The sequence below is a fragment of the Solanum stenotomum genome, chromosome 8, assembly GCF_019186545.1.
Source record: "Solanum stenotomum isolate F172 chromosome 8, ASM1918654v1, whole genome shotgun sequence".
Classification (NCBI taxonomy): domain Eukaryota; kingdom Viridiplantae; phylum Streptophyta; class Magnoliopsida; order Solanales; family Solanaceae; genus Solanum; species Solanum stenotomum.
In genome coordinates this window covers 20679124-20700175 of record NC_064289.1, presented here as the reverse complement: position 1 = coordinate 20700175, position 21052 = coordinate 20679124, and the positions used below count along the sequence as shown (strand labels likewise).

At 35.3% G+C, this 21052-nt stretch overlaps 2 protein-coding genes across 4 annotated transcripts in view; both read left to right on the top strand.

The window, feature by feature from the left end:
- Positions 1-1736: 1736 nt before the first annotated feature.
- LOC125874702 (BAG-associated GRAM protein 1-like) lies at positions 1737-17158 on the top strand. 3 transcript variants are annotated; one of them, XM_049555699.1, is made up of 18 exons: positions 1737-2093; positions 3014-3064; positions 3223-3320; positions 4076-4151; positions 4315-4443; positions 4554-4600; positions 6710-6827; positions 6934-7050; positions 7434-7463; positions 7580-7679; positions 9829-9935; positions 11402-11545; positions 11650-11754; positions 15391-15537; positions 15618-15671; positions 15804-15867; positions 16779-16840; positions 16948-17158. In XM_049555699.1, the coding sequence occupies exons 1-18, from the start codon at positions 1899-1901 to the stop codon at positions 17119-17121; spliced, it is 1818 nt and encodes a 605-aa protein (XP_049411656.1). In that variant the 5' UTR covers positions 1737-1898; the 3' UTR covers positions 17122-17158. The 3 variants fall into 3 exon arrangements, with proteins under 3 accessions (XP_049411656.1, XP_049411657.1, XP_049411658.1); XM_049555700.1 differs by having other exon boundaries at positions 1997-2093; positions 2995-3064; XM_049555701.1 differs by lacking the exon at positions 1737-2093 and having other exon boundaries at positions 3007-3064; positions 4068-4151.
- A 1130-nt stretch (positions 17159-18288) lies between these two features.
- Positions 18289-21052, top strand: part of LOC125874731 (uncharacterized) — an 8959-nt gene continuing 6195 nt past the window's right edge. The window contains exon 1 of the mRNA XM_049555742.1: positions 18289-18505. Coding sequence (XP_049411699.1) covers positions 18349-18505 — 157 coding nt within the window. The 5' untranslated portion in view covers positions 18289-18348. The remainder of the gene's footprint in view (positions 18506-21052) is intronic.

The following is a 21052-nucleotide window of genomic DNA, read 5'->3' as shown; positions in this document are numbered from 1 at the left end:
TATTCATCCATATGCTTATGTTCTTTCCACTATCAGAGGCGGCCTTCTTAGGGGAGAGTGTAAGCCTAATCTAATAATGTTATTTGGTGCTCTGGTATGTGTTATTTGTTCAGTTTGCTTCTATATTTTTCTGTTGATTCGTTATAACATCAAAGAAAGGGGGTTGTGCACCAATATCTACTATAAAGGGATTGAGCCATAACAAATGATAAGCTATCTAACTTCATTTGCTTTTTAAGGAGACGATTTATGTAATGATGTTATGAATCTTGACATATCAGATTAATTGAATCTCACAATTTATGATATGATATGTTACTTGCTCTTTTAAAATTAAGCATGATTCATTTTGGTAGCCAAAGGCTACCCACCAACAATATAGACTATGATGAGACATTCAGTCCCAGCTATCAAGATGACATTAAAAGCGATTAGGTGTGACTTGCTTGATAAGGGAAAGAAAAGACGTCTCTCAAAGTCCCATTAATGCAAAACAAGTTGATTCTTGCCTTTTTAATTCTCAAAACTTAATCGTTATTTCACCTTTAAATTAGAATAAAAGTAATAATACAATTCGAGGATAACTAATCTCGAGATAAGCTATTTGAGATAAACTCATCCTGCAATTAATTTCGAAAATGAACTATGTGATTTATCCCTCGAACTAGACATGCTCTTAAATCTCAAAGAATTCACGCCATTTTTTCTTAGCGTACATAATGGGTTTTGAAGATAAAGAAAATTTGGTTTTTGCCTACTTCTCGATATATTGTGTTTGGGTAGACATAATTTATTATTTTTTCAAAATTACTAAATTTTAAAACTTATATTTCAGCGATAACATACCCCATATGATTTCATGAAGTGGAGTGTGAAAAGATAAAATATATGTAGATCTTATTTTCCTTTTAAAAATAAAATAAAAAAGTTCTATCACACAAACTTTCAATCTAAAGAACTGAAACAATTGAACTCATTAATATTAAATTGTGAATCTGGATCCACATGTTGATAAAATAAGTTAATAGTAACCCTTTTAAGCTGTGCGCCGTGCCATCATGATTATTCTCTCCTAGCCATCATTGTTCGCACCTCCTCCTATGCTTTTCCTTTTCCTACGTTTTTATTTTATTATTATATTATCCAATATAACATTGTTTTGGTTGTTAATCAGATTAAACAAATCACAAAAATAAATAAATATCACCCTTTCTTTTTGTAATAACTTTTTTATTCACAAAATTTAACTTAGTGAGTAATTAATAATATTTCCACAAACTTCTTAACACACCCTTTTTAACCCCTTTATAAGCTGAGACAGAGCTAGATAGAACTCAAAAATTCTTTTGAATTCCTGCGATGATATTACATTATTTATATTAAAAATAATATCATTATATTGATTCATCTTCAACTTTTTTTTTTATTTATTTGACCATAATTTAAATGCTAACGAATGACAAAAGTTGGAATTCCGCAGAAACTCACATGGAAAAAGGAAACAAATAGCAACATTCTATTTGAATCATCCGACCATTCCCGTAATATTTTATAGTCGTTAGAAGTTTTCCAATCTCCATAATACCCCTAAACTCTCATTAAACCTTCCGCTAAACACCAGTATAATGACCAAAAAAGCAACAGGGCTAAAATCGTAATTTTCTTTTCTGTATTTATAATCACGCTTCCACGCTCCCTCCCTTTTTCCCCTTTTTTGCGTCTTTCTCTCCCACACACACTGACTCTGTTTATTGTTTATTCACAGAGAGAAGAAGAATGTTCTCATGTCTCTGCTCTAAATTATGGTTTTGGACCACTATATTGTTATAGCTGCGCAGAGTTTTTCTTATTATTTACTCTTTCTGCATTTTATTTTTCTGTGTAATTTGGAGGAATAGATGATAGTGGAGGCGGCGTTGGAGTTTTTCTTGCCGTCGTGGTGGGAGGTGCAAGTCGCCGTCGCCGCCGCGTCCTTCGTCATCCTCTCTTGCTGGTTCTTCAACCTCGGCGGAGGTGATATAGTTGATTATCGCCCTCGGGTTGACCGTTCTCGAAGTGAGAAAGTGGAGGATGATCCAGCATGTAGGGCTAGTGTAAGTACAGTCTACTATATATATACACGCACACATACGTACATAATATTTTATTTTCACTATTTCAAAATTATGTATCTCCCTGTAGTACTATCCTGTTTTAAATAAAAAATGAATATTAGGAATTGTAATTTGTGAAGAAATTATATTCCAATTAGGAAGGGGAGTTAAGAGTTTAGATTTTAGAATATGAAGTAGATAACTGGTCAAGCGTTCTCGATAAAGGTGTGATGATATTTACTAAAATTTTAAATTAAAAAATAAATCACTTGTAGAGTTGATCTAAATCGTCATGTGTGATTATTACCGATTAAATGATAAGCTGAAATTTGATTTTGCATGGCCTAATTTTCATTAATCATGATTTAGAATGACCAATATCAGAAGTTAACGGAACTATGTAATTAAGTTTTGGAGAATATAATATTTCTAGCAGTTTTTTATTTAATTTATACTTAGCTTAATCTTGAAAAGCATCCATAGTTTGTTATGTAGTTCATGGAAAGGAACCAAGGAGCATATGCATGATTATGTGCATTTTGAATATGTGAAATCTTACTGTTATTATCAAATCTTACTGAGAATATTCTTTCCAAGTCAAACAAATTATACAGCTTGAGCATAGTAATTAGTGCTCTATGGAGAGTTTTCATAAGAAACTTATCAATTGGCATGCAACTAATTATTAGTTATAATACTGTACCATTCGTGAAGGCTAACTGTACTTGATTATTATCTGTTCGGCAGCACAGAGTATATGTTAAGCTTCTCAAGAATCCTCAATGGTCCGTAACTAGTAGGAATTTCCCACGTTCTTAGAAAGAAAATTCTCCCTTCATTGAGAATTTATAAACTTATGTTTCGTTTTCATCATGTAATTTTCCACTTCTTTGACGTGCAGTTGTGCACTTATTTTGTAGATGAGCCAGTTAAAAGGAGATCCTCAAACTACTTCTGCCTATGTAATCAAGGTATATTAGTATTCCATGTTCATGCACTTATAGCTCATATATCTAGATTTGGTGTTGTACAACATTACTGTTACTTGAAGTGTTAATTGCACTAATTATTCATGTGATGGCCTATATCTGCAACTTGTAGTTGACTGCTACTCTTTCTTATATTTCAGGTTGAATTGTTAGCTGCTAAAAATCTTACTGCTGCTAATTTGAATGGGACTTCAGATCCATATGCAATCATCAGTTGTGGCTCACAAAAGAGATTTAGGTGATTATGTCTATTTTTATTATCCTATTGTCTTGGGTTGGTGGTATAAATAGTTTGTCTTGTCTAGGTGTAGTTATGCATATGGTTTTCTATTATTGTTGATTATATGACCAACTTGCATCATCAAATACCACATTTGTCATAATGTTGTTCAGAGGATATATATCTTTATACTCTTATGTATAATAGATGATAAAACATTACTGGTGTTGATTTGTTCCATTATGATTGATATTCAGTTTTGCTTAGACAAGGATGCCTCTTTTATTTTGGTCAATCTAGAGAGAAATTTGAGAACCTTTTTATTCATCTTAGTCACTTTCCTTTTATTGGTAGTGCATGCTAGTCTAGACTTCTACCAGATATGATTGTGTTTTAGGTACTTGTGATCTTTGAATTCTTATCAATTTATTCTTATGGGAATAAACAATAGTATGTTCAACTATGATGACGCTCATAATAGTGTCCAAATTAGATGAACTCCTTTTGACATAATATAAAGGGGAGAATAGATAAACAACTTTTTATATTTATGTTGTTGGTTAGTCTTAATTTTGAGACGGTCTTTTTCTCCATTAGATGTATATTGGTAGTTGAAGTCAAAGTCAACTGTGAGATAACCTTCTTTTTTAGTGGATTGTTGTCAACAATATCTGCGACGAGGCATGGGGAGTTCCAGAAAGTTGTGATACAATATGTTCAGATGCTTATCGCTCTTGTATTATACACAAGTTATACTCTTCTTAGTGTTGCAGTTCAATGGTTCCTGGTTCAAGAAATCCTATGTGGGGGGAGGAGTTCAACTTCTCTGTTGATGAGCTTCCAGTAGAGGTAGCTATCCAGATTTTTTTTTGACATAAAGCATAAACTTAGTGCAATGTGTTTTCTGTAATCCTCTTCAGATTTTCTTTGATGTATTTTAACATTTAATATTGCATAGGCTTCGTGTTTTTATTTTCTTTCATAATAATTCATTTACTTGATTGTATGACAGATTAATGTGACAATATATGACTGGGATATAATTTGGAAAAGTGCTGTTCTTGGTTCAGTGATGATACCTGTTGAAAATGAAGGTCAAACTAATGCGGAATGGCATACCTTGGACAGTTCATCAGGACAGGTAGTATTGATTACTACCTCTTTGTTTTCAATAAATGCAACGTTTTCTCTTTGGTTGTTTTAGAGGTTAGCTTTTACAAAATTATGGCCGTTATCATTCTTCTTTTTCAGGTTTATCTTCATATTAAAACATCAAAACTCAATGTCAAATCTTTAAGGTGCTGCTTTTCTCCCCTTATTGGTAGTGCTTTAGGCTATTTCTTATTTGAATTTTGACTGTTGTTTATGAGACTAGTGTCAGTTATTAGAATACATAATAAGCTATTCTTCCTCTCATAGGGTTCCTTCTTTTTGGTCCACGGTGGCAACATCAGCATGTACATACTCTTACTACGAGTTGAGTTGGGTATTTACGTGCAATTAGGAATTTTATGATAGTGTTTCCTATCAAGAATGTGTATCATCGTGGCGATGAAGAAAACAAAACAGTTAAACTAATCTTACTTTCTCCCACCCTCCTAAATTTTTGCTTCTTATGTGAGCTATTATAAAGCATGTTGTAGCTCGAGACTATAGTACAATCGTGAAACATATGTTTGTGCATAGAATAAAATGTACCATGACCAGCTCTTTTATAAGTAATTTTAATTGTTTGGAGACCTTGGGTCCATTCTGGATAGCTTATGCCTGTTAGCGATTAGCATCAACAATATCTTTCAGTAACATAGTTCTAGAATATAGGAATTTAGGGGAGAGTACTTCCTCTCCTGTACATCTCATGTTTTAATAGTTTGAAAGGATATGGATGTGATAATACACAAGTGATAGATGTTTAGTACATCATGTTTACAACAGGTAGGTTGGAAAGGAAAGTGTGGAATAGGGAAGAAGTAACCAGGTAATGGCACCTCCTCACTTAGTGAGAAAAGGGGAAGATCAAGAGCGAGGCATCAGTGCTGATCCTTTAATCATCAGCTGGTAACCATGTGATAAGATATATTTATTCTAGCTTCATTTCCTATGTTTAGATGACACTTAGGGGTCGTTTGGTAGGAAAAAAAATAATGCATGGATTAACAACGCAGGGATTAGTAATGCAGGGATTAGTAGTACTGGGATTAGTAATGCAGGGTATATTTTTTATCAAGTGTTTGGTTCATTGCTTTTGACCTCATCTTGTGTTATTTTTAAAATTCTACAAAAAGCTTCTTTCCAATTATACTCTTGCATTATTATGAGATTTTCTATTTTATGTAATTGATCAAGGTAGATAATTGCCAGGACAATATTATTTTTTTATGACCTTCTAACTAGCTAGGAGAAACAATTTTGTTGTCATGTTTGCGATTTTCGCACTTAAATTATTTGAGGGTAAACAATTATTATCTTAATAAATTAATCACTTAAAAAACGTTAATTTTCAATTTAGAATAGATAAACCATCTTCTTTAAAACCGAAAAGACGGTAAACAACAGTAAAATCGAATAAATCATCTATATTTACACAAAAAATACAAGTTGTAGTTTTAATATGTATGGAATTTATAAATTGTTCAAAATACAAATAATTAGAAACCACATATAAATCAACAAATGATATATTAAATTAAGATCACAAAAGTCAGGTGGTGATATATTTTCCTTTTCAATTAGTAAATGTTAAAGAACTCACATTTAAAATATTGTATTGATATGTATTGCATTTATTTATTAACAAACAACGCTCTCTAAATAATAAAATATGTAAGTTAATTTATTTAAATAGATTTTCTAGTACAAAAATAAAACATAAAATCAAGAAAATAAATAAAATGATTTGAGGGATATTTTTGTCTTTACATAGATAATCCCATGGTATTAAATCCAATGTATTACTAATACCACCAAATGGAAGGTATTAGTAATACATCCTATAATACCATGTAGGGTGTATAACTAATCCATGGATTGACGCTCATCCTATAATACCACCAAATGGATTAGTTATACTTAGGCCCAAAAATTCTACCAAACATAGTACTAAATAATAACATACATAATACATGGACTATTTCTCCTAATACCTACTACCAAACGACCCCTTATAGTTCAGAAAAAAGAAAATAGTTAAAGCAACATTATAAGTTACGAGCATTACTACACTCTGTAAAGTGTCACATGGGATTTGTTTTAGGATCAATTTTTGTTTTTATTGTTAGAAGATTCTTGATTCGTCTGAGAGAAATTTACGTAAACCTTCGGGTGGATCACTGTTCCATGAAAATATTAATATTCATCGTAACTAGAAGATAATAATTTTATTCCCCCTTCTTCATTGGTTGGTTTAGAGGTTTGAATGGCTACGCTAATGCTCGTAGAAGGATCACTTTGGATAAACAAGGACCTACCGTAGTTCATCAGAAACCTGGGCCTCTGCAAACGATATTTGATCTCCCTGCTGATGAGGCAAGAGCTAATTTTTTACTGATAAATTACTCTTGGATTGTAAGAACTTTAAGTTGGAAAGTTTGGCCTGTTGTGAGTCGGTTGCTAATCATTGTAGTTATTTCAGGTTGTTGAACATAGTTATTCATGTGCTCTCGAAAGGTCATTCTTGTATCATGGCCGTATATATGTCTCAACATGGCATATCTGCTTCCACTCAAATGTATTTTCAAAGCAAATAAAGGTCAGGTCCATCTTTTGACTGTACTTCCCAAGTTTCAACTTTGTGAATCTGCTTTTATATGAACTTTTCTAAGTTAAATGCTTATCAATTTGATTTATTCACTGAATATCTATGCCATCAAGAATCCTAGTTCAAATTGGAGCATGGTTTATGGTTTATGGTTTATGGTTTATGGGGGGGGATGGCAGATCACCATAAAATGGTTTTTCCCCTTTGGTTTCTTTTTGTTAGATTCTCAAGGTTATGTGGATGTGTACCCTATGGCTTCATGTTCTTAGCATAGAAATAACTGGTAACAACTGTACTTTTTCAATATTTGGTAATTAAACTCAATTATGCTGGAATTGGTTAGCTTATTTGACTGTGCAGTTCTGCATTTGCAGGTAATTATTCCTTTTGCAGAAATAGATGAGGTACAATATTCTCTTTATTTGTTGTCATATGCTAGTCTTTCCAAGTTGTCAATGTTCTTGGAATGCTTATTCGGGCCATTTGCGGGAAATCAGCAAGAGTGCTATTTTTCTTTCAGATTAGGAAGAGCCAGCATGCATTTGTTAATCCTGCTGTCACAGTAATTCTCCGCATGGGTGCTGGTGGCCATGGGGTGCCTCCTCTAGGAAATCCTGATGGTTAGTATTTTAATTAATCTTTTAACCTTATTTTCCGTTCCGGGAAGTTGGCTGGCTGTGAGTGAGCTTGTCCTTGATAGGTTTTATGTTTTGATATGTTAGGAGGATATTCTATGATAGAACCATTAGCACTGCTATTGGTGTCATGCGAGTGAAGTTCTACCGAAGTACTCTATCCATCCCAAAATTATGTTCTTCTTTTAAGACCAAAATAATGTGAACTTCTCAAGAAACTAAAATTTTATCTCACACTATATAACACAACTTGACTTGAGGGTCTATCGGATCTATCTTCCAAGGTAGGGGTAAGGTGACTAAGGTCTGCGTACACACTACCCTCCTCAGACCTCATTTGTGGTCTACACTGGGTACGTTGTTGTTATTGATGTTGTTGTAATACAACTATAACACAGCTTGGAGCCTTTTTTTCCCTTGAACTTCTGAATATTGTCGATATGAAGGGGGCCATTGGAGCAAATGCAACATTGTCACTGTGGACCTATAGGTCACAAATTCAATTCGTGGAAGCAGTCACTAATGCTTGCATTAGGGTAGGTTGTCTACATGGCCCTCCCCCGAACCCTGCTAATGCGGGATGCTTTGCACGCCGGGCAACCCTTTAATACTGTCGATACAACAAGTTCCAGTTTCTTCAACATTAGGACTAAGGCCTCATTTGCTTGCACTTAATGAAGGTCTTAATCTTAATTATTCAATTTTCAGTCATTAAGTCCGTTTGTTTTCAAGGTTTGAACCTTAATCATTAAGTGTGTTTGTTTTTTTAATTTTACAACCACTTAATGGATATGAATGATTAAGATCTATAACAAAGTCTTACTATCATTACGATGATAGTTCACCACTACTCCATTTATTTTCACCCACCACCCATAACTGCCTTGTCAATCATTATCACCTACCATCCTAAGCCCAACCACAATCACCATTATGGTCAATCACCAAAATCAATCGTCATCACCATTAGTCATCATTTGCAATCGTCACCACTAACCATTATTACATCCATTAAGCCCTATTGATAATTACCATCATTAGTCAACATTATATACCACTTACCACGTTCATCATTCACTACCACCATTAGCTATCAGTAACATTCCACTACTAATTATTAGCTGCCACCAACCACAGTTAATCACTACTATCAACCACTATATCATAAGATACTACCCACAACCACCATCATCAATCACCATCAGCCTAAATTTTGTCACACACAATCACAATTGTTAGTCATCTCCACCATCAATTACCATATAAAAAAATTTGAAATATTTTATTGATATAATTAGATCAATTTAGTATTTTATGTGAATTTTACATGTATTATTTTTTAAACAAAGGCAGATTTTAGCCTTTGGGGTGGCCCAGTGGTTTGGGCTTGGGACTTCCCTGTTGGAGGTCTCAAGTTCGAAACCCCTTGCTAGCGAAAGCAAGGGGTTTGCCTTCTGGGTCGAGCTCGTCGCACCGGGCTTGCCTAGTGTGGGTTACCTCTCCTATGTGGTTTGNATTTTTTAAACAAAGGCAGATTTTACCCTTTGGGGTGGCCCAGTGGTTTGGGCTTGGGACTTCCATGTTGGAGGTCTCAAGTTCGAAACCCCTTGCCAGTGAAAGCAAGGGGTTTGCCTTCTGGGTCGAGCTCGTCGCACCGGGCTTGCCTAGTGCGGGTTACCTCTCCTATGTGGTTTGCGAGCTATTGCATAGGAGCGGGGGTTTTACCCTGTGCGCACCCAAAGGGTAGCGGCTGCGGGTTTCCCTTGTCATAAAAAAAAAAAAACAAAGGCAAATTTTATACATAAAGATGTTGAGAAAATAAACAGTCTTAACTATTTAGTATTCAAATCTTAATGCAACATTTTAATATTCAGATTCATGCATATCTTAATATTCACATGTGCATTCAGATTTAGACGTTTTAATCTTAATGAAAACAAAAATTGTCTATTGGGGGATATGTTTTTCCATTACCATGAAACTTCTCTGTTACATGTCAACTGAAAACTGGATATTTAATTTCAAAACTAAGGGAGGTGGCTTATTTTGCTCATGCTAGATAGTTGAATTTGAAATTGATATTCTGGATATATTATGGTCGATGTGCTGGTTACCTTTATTTCTCTGATCTCAGGTAGAGTAAGATATAAATTTGCATCCTTTTGGAATAGGAATCATACATTGAGATCGTTGCAACGTTCAGCAGATAATTATCATGACATGCTAGAAGCTGAGAAGAAGGTTATATTATTAATTGTATTTGTGCTTTTGGCTTAGCTCTTTTCTGATTGTCATCTGAGACAACAAACAGTTCTAGTTATCATATATCCGTAGTGAATATTGATACAACCACCAGGAATAAATTGAAGATTTTAGCTAAGCTGTCTTAAAAATATTTCTGTAGTCAATAAAAGAGGTATTCTGAATATTGGGATGTATGACATGGTTGAATGTGTTAGCCTTCATCACAAGAGGATTTTCCTTCGGTTGATGATATATCTTGTTTGTTGCACCACTGAGCATAAAGAAAGATGCTTATTATGTTTGTGGAACTTCCTTGACTAATTTCTATTTATCGAAAATAGTTGCAACTATCTCATCTAAAAAACTTAAGTTGTTAGGCTTTTATTTAATTAATTATGCCTTCTACACTCCCCCTCACAAATATCGAATGTTGAAGCCGAATATCGAGCCATGACAATTGCGACTTGTGAGCTTATATGGGCCAAACAACTATTGAAAGACCTGAAGTTTTGAGAGACTACTCAGATTGAACTTATCTATGATAACCGGCTACACACAGTATTGCTTTCAAATCAAGTATTCTATGAGAATACACAAGCATATAGATATTGATTGTCACTTTGTTAGAGAAAAGATACTCTCATTCTCTGGATATTATTGCCACGAGTTTTATAAAGTCCAATGATCAGTTTGCTGATATACTTACCAAACTCTCATAGGTCCTTGAGTTAGTTATGTATATAACAAGCTCAACTCATATGAAGTGTATGCACTAACTTGAGGGGAGTGTTAGATAGAAGATAAGCTAGTTTAGTTTTGTATAATGTCCCATATTGGACAAGTGGAAATATTTTCATTGAAAAATTTGTATATAAATAGATAGAAGCGTGAGTCATAATATGCCACACATTACCATAAACTCTTTCTCTCGTTTATATTTCTCACATGGTATCAAAGCCAAATTCATCCATGTTATTGTGTGTCCCAATGTTGGGCCCTATATTATGTGTCCACACTCTCGTTGTCAGGCCTCGGTGTGCGGTGGGTGCTAACTGTCCCATATTGTTGGAGGAATTGGATTGTTTGTCTTCTATGGTTTTGGCAATCCTATAAACATTTTTCCAAGACCATGTTATCTGAGCACAATAGCGAAGGCTATAAAAATACTGCTTTGTCTAGTAGACATCAGTTTTTGATGATCTACTTCAAGTCTCCTTTAATGGTGTTATGTAATTATATTTACCTGTAAGCTTCTTGAATCAACATTCCAGCTGATTCTTTATTCATATCGGCATATTTTGTGTTCTCTAGTACATCCAGAGCATAAGTAACATTGTCTTTATTTAGGTTCATATTTTCTGTAACGTTGTTTTTACTTTTACATTTAAATTGTATCTGCCTGTTAGAGTTTGGCTGTGCATGATTTCTTTCCTATTTTTAGTTTCCGTTCTTTCTCTTTGTAGGAGATGGAACAGTCAGCATTGCGTGCACATAGCAGCTCAGTTAAAGGATGTAAAAAGATGGAAATAAATCAGGAAGAAAGTGTGACCAAAATTCAGAAATCGCAACCATTTATTAAAGAAGAAGTCCTCTCTAGTGTATATAATGTAAGTCCTCTCTGGTATATAGAATGTATGTAGGATATTTAATCTTACTTTTTTGGACTAGAACTCCTTTCTCCAAGATTTATGACACTCTTGATTTTTGTAAGGATGGTTTGACATGCACACCCGAGCAATTTTTTGACTTGCTATTGGCTGATGATTCAAATTTCACTAATGAGTACCGTGCAGCAGGGAAAGATTTCAATCTCAAGGTAAGCCCCACATTCCATTGACTAAAGCATGTTTTCGGTTCATGCTTCTTTATGCCTTTCTGGCTTGGCTTTAACTTCCAGCTACACTCTTGAGGTTTTTCTTATATCTTCTTTTATAGGGGGGCTTTGGCCATGAAAATTGTATTTGAAAAAGTTATTTTGTTTTCAGAGTGAAAAAATATATTTGAAAATTGGAGTTGTTTTTGATTATTTTTTTTGAGTAAATTGGAGTGAAAACAGTTTTTTGGTGTTTTTCAAATTCCAGAATTCAAGAATTTTATGGCCAACCTCCTCCTATATAATATCCTCTCTTTTTCTTGCGTGTGAGCGAAGAGGTTTGATTACTACCAGTCTCTCGCGGTTTTCTTTTTTGAGTTAAGGTGTATCTCACCTAAAATGCACTGGGGCATGGACCTGGTCAAAGGTAGTACCAACTACCAGCTTGGCAAAAAGTAACTACCAAGTGAAAAAAGGAAAAGCTCAAAAACTGGTTATTCCAATTTTCAGGGTACACCTCCTGTTGTGCAGTTCTTATTGGTATCTCTCTACAATTGAAAATCAAGATTAGGCAGAAAGAAGTGAACATGATCAAGTTCAACATCTCGTAAGTGATGGTAAGTGTTAAATGTGAATGTGCATAAAGTGTAATGCAGTGCGGATATGTCCAGGCCTCTTGAAATGGATTGAAGAGGTTAAAGGGAAAGGTGATGGATTGGAAATTGAAGGTATTCTGAAGATAGAGGATCAAGGTTGTTTTATGGGGTGATGAAATTTTGGAAGAGGTTGACAAATAAAAAGAAAAATCTCAAGGAAATACTCTTAGGCCACTTGGGCATCGCACCACAAAGTTAACTGCATCTCACAATCCAAAAAAAAAAAAACATACTTGGTGGCAAGGGGCTCCCCCATCAATATGTGAATCAATATCAATATGTAGCAGCCAAATCCAACTGTCAAGGTATTGTCTTATCCTGCCCCAATTTTTGGACACTCAGGGTTTTGTCCTCTTAAGCCTTAACCCATAAGGCATCTCGACAGTGGAATCCTGAACTCTCCCTTATATAACCCCTAACTTTCTCCTCCTATTCCGATGTGGGATTAGCCTAAGACGAGGTTCACTACAAATCCCCTTTTCAAATTCAACTGCCAACGGTCCATGGCTGTGAAGCTTGCCTTAAGAAACTCAGGATGGGAGGGGAAAGTTATAGCCCATATAAATGCAAGCTTAGGATTCAACTATCGAGCTGCCTTTTGGGATAAAGTCCATGGGAACAAAACTTTGAGGTTCCAAAGGTTGGGCCAAAGCTAACAACACCATGGAAATATGCTTGAACAGTTACATGTGGTATGAAAGCCACTACCTCCCCTAGTATGATGGTTGGACATACCTTAGAAAGGCACTGAATCCCCATGGGTTAAGTGTAATAGCCCATGGATTACTGGCAGTTGAACTAAAGAAGGGATTTCCCTATGAAACTTGTTTTATGCAAATTTTACATTAGAATGGGAGGGGAAAGCTAGGGGCCATATGAGGACGAGATGAGGATTCAATTATCGAGGTGCCTTCTGGGTTAAATTCCAAGGGAGCAAAACCTTGAGGCCACAAAGGTTGGGCCAGAGCTAACAATACCTTGGCAATTAGGCTTGAACCATCACATGTGGTATCAAAGCCGGTATTTTTCCTAGTATGATGGTGTGACAAATCTCAAAAAGATGCTGACTCCTAAGAGGGTGAGTGTAATAGGAACTAGAAAAGGGTTGTTATGAAGCTTGCTTTAGACAAATCTCACATCGGAATGGGAGAGGAAAGTTAGGGCTCACATAAGAGTAATTTCAGACTAACTATTGTGGCATCTTTTGGATTAAAACCCAGAAATATCTAATGGTTGGTTTAGAGCTGACAATAACTCGGTAGTTAGTTCTGGACCTTTACACAGTAGTGGAGGAAGAAGAGTAGAAGTACATGTTAGGATCGAAATAAGCAGGTGTAATGCGGAACCTAGCAAAGCGAATCTCGAAAGACCATGAAGACAAACGAGAAACACACCAAAAGACACAAATATTTAACGTGGTTCGGTCAATCAATCTATGTCCACAAAGGAGATGAGCAATCCACTATAATTATGAGAGTACAAAATATGGAGAGAAACAACCTCAACCAATTCACTCAGAATACAAGTAGGTTCACAAATTCTCCCCCATAACTGAAACTCTCAAAACCCTAGGACTACATTGTGAATGTTAATTAAATTAGAAGGAACAAGCCTATATTTATAGAGTCCTAAAACTTTCCTACAAGAAAAGGACTAGTCAAAATATTAAAACATTTTCCTAAAAGGAAAACCTTTTTATGGTAAGAAATCAGGGAAAATAAAACCCAACAAATCTCCCCCTTGGCCTGCATTTCTGACAAAATAAATTTGTCCACCTTCTTCACATAATCTTTAGGATCTTGCATCTCTTCTCCATAATCTCCTCCATAAATCTACGTCTCGACACAGAGAACTTCTCTGAACAAAATCTTCATTACTGTCAAAAAGGTTGTGGCTAGAACTACACCCGCCAAGATGAACACCCATCTCTAACATGGTTCCATTCTTGAACCATGGCTCTGATACCACTTGCTAGGACAAAAAATAAGCAGGTGTAATGCGGAAGCTAGCAAAGCGAACCTCGAAAGACCATGAGTAAGAAAGTAAACGAGAAACAAACAAAAGACACAAAGATTTAACGTGGTTTGGTCAATCGACCTACGTCCACAAAGGAGATGAGCAATCCACTATAATTATGAGAGTACAAAATATAGAGAGAAACAACCTCAACTAATTCACTTGGAGTACAAGTAGGTTCACAAATTCTCCCCCATAATTGAAAACCCTAGGACTACATTGTGAATGCTGATTAAGTTAGAAGAAACAAACCTATATTTATAGAATCCTAAAACCTTTCCTACAAGAAAAGGACTAGTCAAAATATTAAAACCTTTTCCTAAAAGGAAAACCTTTTTATGGTAAGAAATCAGGGCAAATAAAACCCAACAGTACCCTTTTTTCAGTTAGAATTAATAGCTTAATAATACAGCTAGCGGTCTTTTTACCTAACTTTCTTCAAGTCTGACTAATGTGCTCCTCATGTTCACCAACTTTGAATTGGCTTTGTCAGTAATTTTCAACTGAACATTGATGTTTTTAATCATGAAAGGTAGTATAGAAACAAAGGAACTTCATAATACAAAAAGAAAGTAAGTGACTTCAAGATTATGAACTTATTGTAGAGAATTTTCATTATCTTGGTGAGACATGTTAAACTCTGTTTCATTAAATTGTCCTGCAATGTAGTTCAGCAAATTTTGGATTATCTTTTGCCTGTAGATATTATTTTGGTGCATTTACTATCTGCTTGAATAGAGATGATTTGAGCTTCAAATGGAGAAACATAGTCAGTGAGGATTATTATAGCTGACCTCAACTTGTTTGGGACTGTGGGGTAGTAGTTGTATTTAGTGCTGCTCAGAGCTAGAGTAACATGAAGAGCTAAATTACGCTAGCTCCATTGCGCCTTTCAAATCTCAATAGAAATTTCTTTACTTAGTTGCTTTAGCTCGAGTTAAATATTGAATGTCTTTCATTTTCTTAGATGGGTCAATGGAATTCTGCTGATGAGTATGATGGTCAAGTCAGAGAAATTACATTCAGAACAAAATGTAACAGCCCTATGTGCCCTCCAGATACAGCAGTGACGGAGTATCAGCATGCTGTTTTATCACTGGACAAGAAAACTCTTGTAATTCTCATATCGCACCTTCAATTTATATGTTACTGGTCACGAGAGTATGCTTAGACATTTGTTAACCTTTCCCATAGGTATTTGAGACTGTGCAACAGGCCCATGATGTTCCGTTTGGGTCATGCTTTGAGGTAATAGTGACTTTGGGTGTCAGGCAATGTTCTTTTCAATAGTACAATTCTATGCACCTTTTTATACATGTCTAACCTCCTAGAGATCTCCTTATTTATCTTAATCCCTGATTAGTTTTGCTATTCAATCAGGTTCACTGTAGGTGGTTTTTAGAAACAACTTCTGAATCATCTTGCAGTTTGGACATAAAAGCTGGTAAGTGTCTTCTGTTCTGGTTTCTTGTTCTGCTGGATGCGTACAAGCTGCTATCTATTCATCATCTTTGCATGCCAAAGTTGATATACTGGCCCCAGTCTCTTCTCCCATTTGATGGGTTGACCGATTATGTGAATTTTTCACATTCTGAATTTGCATCAAAATTCTAAAAGCATTTCTTTTAATGATGGGAGGGGGGCAATCTCTTCTGTAATCCTTGATGAAAGATTCTTGCAGTGAAAATTCTAGCACCAGGACTATGTCTACCATTTTAGTAGTTGGACTAAATGCATCTTTAGAGTATCTTTTAACCAATCATTTTGCCTATCGTCTTCCATACTTTTGGGAAAATCATCTGCCTATCACCCTAATGCTACACTCTCACTAGACTCTGATGGAGTATTGAATCCACAATTGGAATCAAACCAGATCGGAAGCTATTTGCCTGGTGCAATGTTGAGTTTAGGGCTTATGAGTGCTTTCACAACGAAATAAAACTCCACATACGGAAAAAGACAAGTCCTTCCTCGAGTCCAGATTTTGGTTGAAACCTTGAAGATATTATATTTGTCTTTTCCTTTGGACAGCTACCAACTGAATCTCCACTACTTGACAGTTGACACGGTCCTCTATTTTTCTGTTGAGTTGCTAGCATGATACAGTCAGTCCAGTGCATAATTTGGAGCTGTCCATGGAACATTTGATTTCCTTGACAAAAACTCCTCTATTAAAAACAAAATTGGGGTAGGGGAAGGGGATTACAAGGTGGGAATCGAACTCTCACCAACAAGGTGGGGCGCTACTAAGATTCCTGATTATTATGAACAATAGAATGTTCAAAATTCAAAACTTCAAGATTCTTAAGAGTGGAATGTGATATGAAGTTAAACTACCTTTTGCATTTTCAACAGGTGTTCATTTCAAGAAGTGGTGCATTATGCAGTCGAAAATAAAGACAGGAGCTATTAACGAGGTACTATTATTTTGCATCAGTAAGTTATTCTGTTCGTTCTTATTTTCTGAGACGCTAATTACAGTGGACTATTTTTCCTCGTTTACTCTCTTCAATCACCTATACAGTACAAGAAAGAGCTGGCAACAATGCTGGAAGTGGTGCGATCAATTGTCAAACCAAGAGTATCAGTGAGTGAAATAGAAAATATCATCTACCGATCACAATCCTTGTATGATCATATCACCCTATCTCCACCAAGGAGATCGAATGTTCGCCCTTGTATAATTCATGAGTCATGACGATGAAACTCTTCATCTTAATGGAAGACTATATTTTCTGGTATCTGCACATCTTGTTTTTCAAAATTGCTCTCTTCAATGAATATGCAGCAAAAAAATGATATCTTCTCATATGCACATTGATTCTAGATAGTCCTTCAAATTATAAATATATGAACACTTTTGATCTATATAAAGGTATACCAATGAATTTATGGAAGTTAGCAAAACTGAGCGTGATATATAAAGAAAAAATCATTCAACTCAAAATATGATAATACCATATGCATAAAAACCCATTGATCGAATTGTCAGTGCAATACAATCACACAACTAAAAAGAAAATACGATTCATGGATGACAATTCTTAATCACAACTTGAAATCAAACTATTCCATTTTTAATTTTTATGATTTTTGAAATAACGTTATAAATGATCAATTTATTCTAATTTGTTATTTCTCTTTTCATGCAAGAATTGCTAGTTTGTTGGTCAACTATTGTCAATCTGTTTCTTCAAAAAATAATTAGTAGAGAGTATTTGAGAGACTGTTTTGAGCAACTCAAATATGTAGTAGTTGTTCAAAATCAAATCACAATCATAAAATGTTTATTGATTTATTGGTATAAAATTATCGAATTTCACACTCTACTCATTTTGTTGAATTTTATTTTTCTTTTTGTAAGACCAACATATGTATGATGATTTATTGTATTCCTAAGTTATATTTTTGTGTTGTGTTCGTTTCAAATGTAAGAAGACATTTTGCAACCGTAATTATATATGCAAACGAAGTTCATGATATAGGAAGAATATACCATTTTGCATAAAATGCAATTATTTATGAGAATGGTATGGTGAAGAAATATATAATTTTGCTTTACATATATATGGCTGAATAATCGATGAATCACTCATTAAAGTTATATCGAATCAATCGATAATATATCGATTGAGTTAACATATTAGTATAGTTAAAAAGTGATATATATAAGTCGGTCTGTTAAGCACAAATCAAACTAAATAAGCACCCACTAAAGTCACTAAATGCCTAGTACACGTATTAGAAAGTTTTAGGGGTCAAATCGAGTTTGAGCTTAATTTCATGGGTCACCTAAGTAATTAACTGGAAGACCAGAAGAGTCAAGTCAAAAGCAACCGACCCGTTAACTGCGATTCGGGTCAAACCTTCCTCTTCATACATACATAGATTCCGCAAACGCAAAGGGGAAAGAGAAGAGAGAGAAATGGGTGTGATCCAGGTAGCATTGCTGTGCTTCGTTGTTGGAGTTTTGGGGGCAAAAGCTGAGCAGTTGAGCACGAAAGAGTGTGAAAATCTCGGGTTTACGGGTCTAGCTCTATGCTCCGATTGTAGAACTCTTGCTGAGTATGTCAAAGATCAAGGTTCTTTCTAAAACTCTCTATATATCTCTGAATTTAACATGCATATAATTTCTGGATTTTTGTTAAAATTTAGTGTATGAGTTGTGGTAAAAGGTTTGTGGGATTGAGGGAATTTATTGACCTTGACATTGTTTTCAAGGAGACTGAAGATGAGTTTTTGGATCTTTTATAAGTTTTGGATAGATAGGTTGGATATGAGATGGCCTCAGGTGTAGTTTCTTATGAGAGAATAAGGTTAGAGCAAATGGGTCTAGAAGGGGATGATTAAAAGAGCTATATCCAGGGCTGATTAGCTTCCTGAATGAGTTGGAGAAAAAACCTTGGAGACTGCAGTATAATTGAAAGAGAACAGGGAACTAGAGGAGTTGTGGATGTAAGGGCCTAGATAAAAAAATCAAGTGATATTGTATACCCTATATGTTGAGAACCTTGTAATGGAGGAAATTTGGTAACGAACCATAAACAAGGCCAGAATTCTTTTTTTAAGAGTTACAGAATCCTACACCAGGTAATAGCACTAGCGGAAGATCTCTCTCTCTCTCTTCATGCATGCCAAACAACTTTTACATACTAATCTGTTAGAAAATATGATAATATTGACAATGAACCTAAGGAGAACATAAGTAACTTATCGAATAAAACCTGTGTCATGGTGAGCCACTTCTTTGAAAGCAATTTCGGTTCAACTAGGGTGGTAATCGTTTGAGACTGGTCACTCCTAAAGTTCCACAAAATTCCCAAGCACGTGCACTCGTGGCTAGAAGTTTGGAGTTTGCAGAAATACAATTGAGAGTAACAAGATTGAGAAGAACAACTTTGAGGGAATGAGAGGATTCTTTCGTATTTGATAATTCACAAGATTGGTTTAGCTTTGGGAAGACTATAACCCTTTTCTTCTTTTTTGTAAATATGGTTTTTCAATACTACCTATGTACGGACCGAAATAAAAATGTTACTAGTGTAAAAAAAAAGGGCTACTTTTATAGGCTAAGTTGTTGGAGTTATTATAGAAACGAACAAGAATTTATTCAAGGAGTTGGGTTACAATATTAGTTCTGGTGCAATTACATAATGCAAAAAATGGTTTGGAAAAAAAAGTCAGGCTAAAAGGGTGAGCCATTCCACAGCGTGCACGCGTCAAAACCATGAGTCAAGCTAGGCGAAATATTTTGTAATTACCTATTTAAGGTCATGTCCTTAAGACCATGAGTCAAGCTAGGCGAAATATTTTGTAATTACCTATTTAAGGTCATGTCCTTGGTAAGTTGAAATTGTGCCATGTTTTGTACTTTTCCCTAATCACCTCTCATCAATAGTTCTTTGGTCTACTCTACATCTCATGAAACCATGCATAGCCAACCTCTCACATCTCTGCACTGGGCCATCCGTACATCTCCTCGCCACATGCCCAAATCATCTTAGTCTTGCTTTCCACATCTTGTCCTCCACCGAAGTCACTTCCACCTTGTACCGGATATCCTCATTTGTAATCTTACCTCTCTTAATATGCCCACACATCTATCACGTCATCCTCATATCTGTCACTATCTTCTGAATGTGAGAGTTCTTGACTAAAACACTCTGCCCCATACTACAAAGTTAATCTAACTACCACTCTGTAGAACTTGTCTTTTAAGTTTTTGTGACACTTTCTTATCACACATGACTCCAAATGCGAGCCTCTATTTCAGCGACCTTGCACCAATACGGTGAGTGACATCCTCGTCAATCTCCCAGTTACCTTGGATAATAGACCCAAGATACTTGAAACTTCCTCTCTTTTGCTTGACTTATGTATCAAGTTTCACTTCCTTGTCAACCTCATTGTGTTACGTCACTGAACTTACACTCTTCAGTTAAAGTCTTCACTGAACTTCCTTCTCGTTTTGGGAAGCGAGAAGCAGAAAAAAGCGACGAGGGCTCGCTTGCGAGAAGCGAGAAGCGAAGCGCGCACTTTTTTTAAGTAAAGCGATATTTAGTAAAAAAATAAAAAAATATTAAATAACTGAATAGAGGTAATATATTTTTAGATTAAAAGTAAATAGATAGTCAATAATACTCATAAGTCATAACATATAAAGCAAAAAATCAAAAACATAATTAAATCACAAAAGAATCAAACTCCTATTCTTCAACAAGATCCTTAAACTCTTCAAGTGCCATAACCAAGGGTTCTACTTGGTCATCATCTTCTTCATCATCAGAAGGCTCATCAACAAGGTTTCGACTTGAACTGGAACCTCTAGCTCTTCTTTCATTGCCCCTTAAAGTACTCCCCCTAAAACTATAAATATTCTCCTCAACACCACTTGCCATAGAAACATCACCATAAGTGAGACTTTCTCCTTCATACACTTCTTCATCTTGGTGATCTTGGGGTGCTCCGGTTAACCATTCATTTGCCTCATCAATACTATCCAACAAAATTGGATCAATGGTATTACGAGCATTGTAACGACGCGCCAATGTTCTATTATATTTGATGAACACTAGATCATTGAGGCGTGTCAACTCAAGCCTATTTCTCTTTTTACTATGAATCTGCAC

What these genes read in the sequence shown, in the direction of transcription:
- LOC125874702 (XM_049555699.1), top strand. Translation starts at nt 1,899, where the DNA reads ATGATAGTGGAGGCGGCGTTGGAGTTTTTCTTGCCGTCGTGGTGGGAG. An exon ending in TCCTCTAGGAAATCCTGATG is followed by an intron (nt 7,680 to 9,828) that starts GTTAGTATTTTA and finishes CTCTGATCTCAG; the next exon opens with GTAGAGTAAGATATAAATTT. An exon ending in CGTTTGGGTCATGCTTTGAG is followed by an intron (nt 15,672 to 15,803) that starts GTAATAGTGACT and finishes CTATTCAATCAG; the next exon opens with GTTCACTGTAGGTGGTTTTT.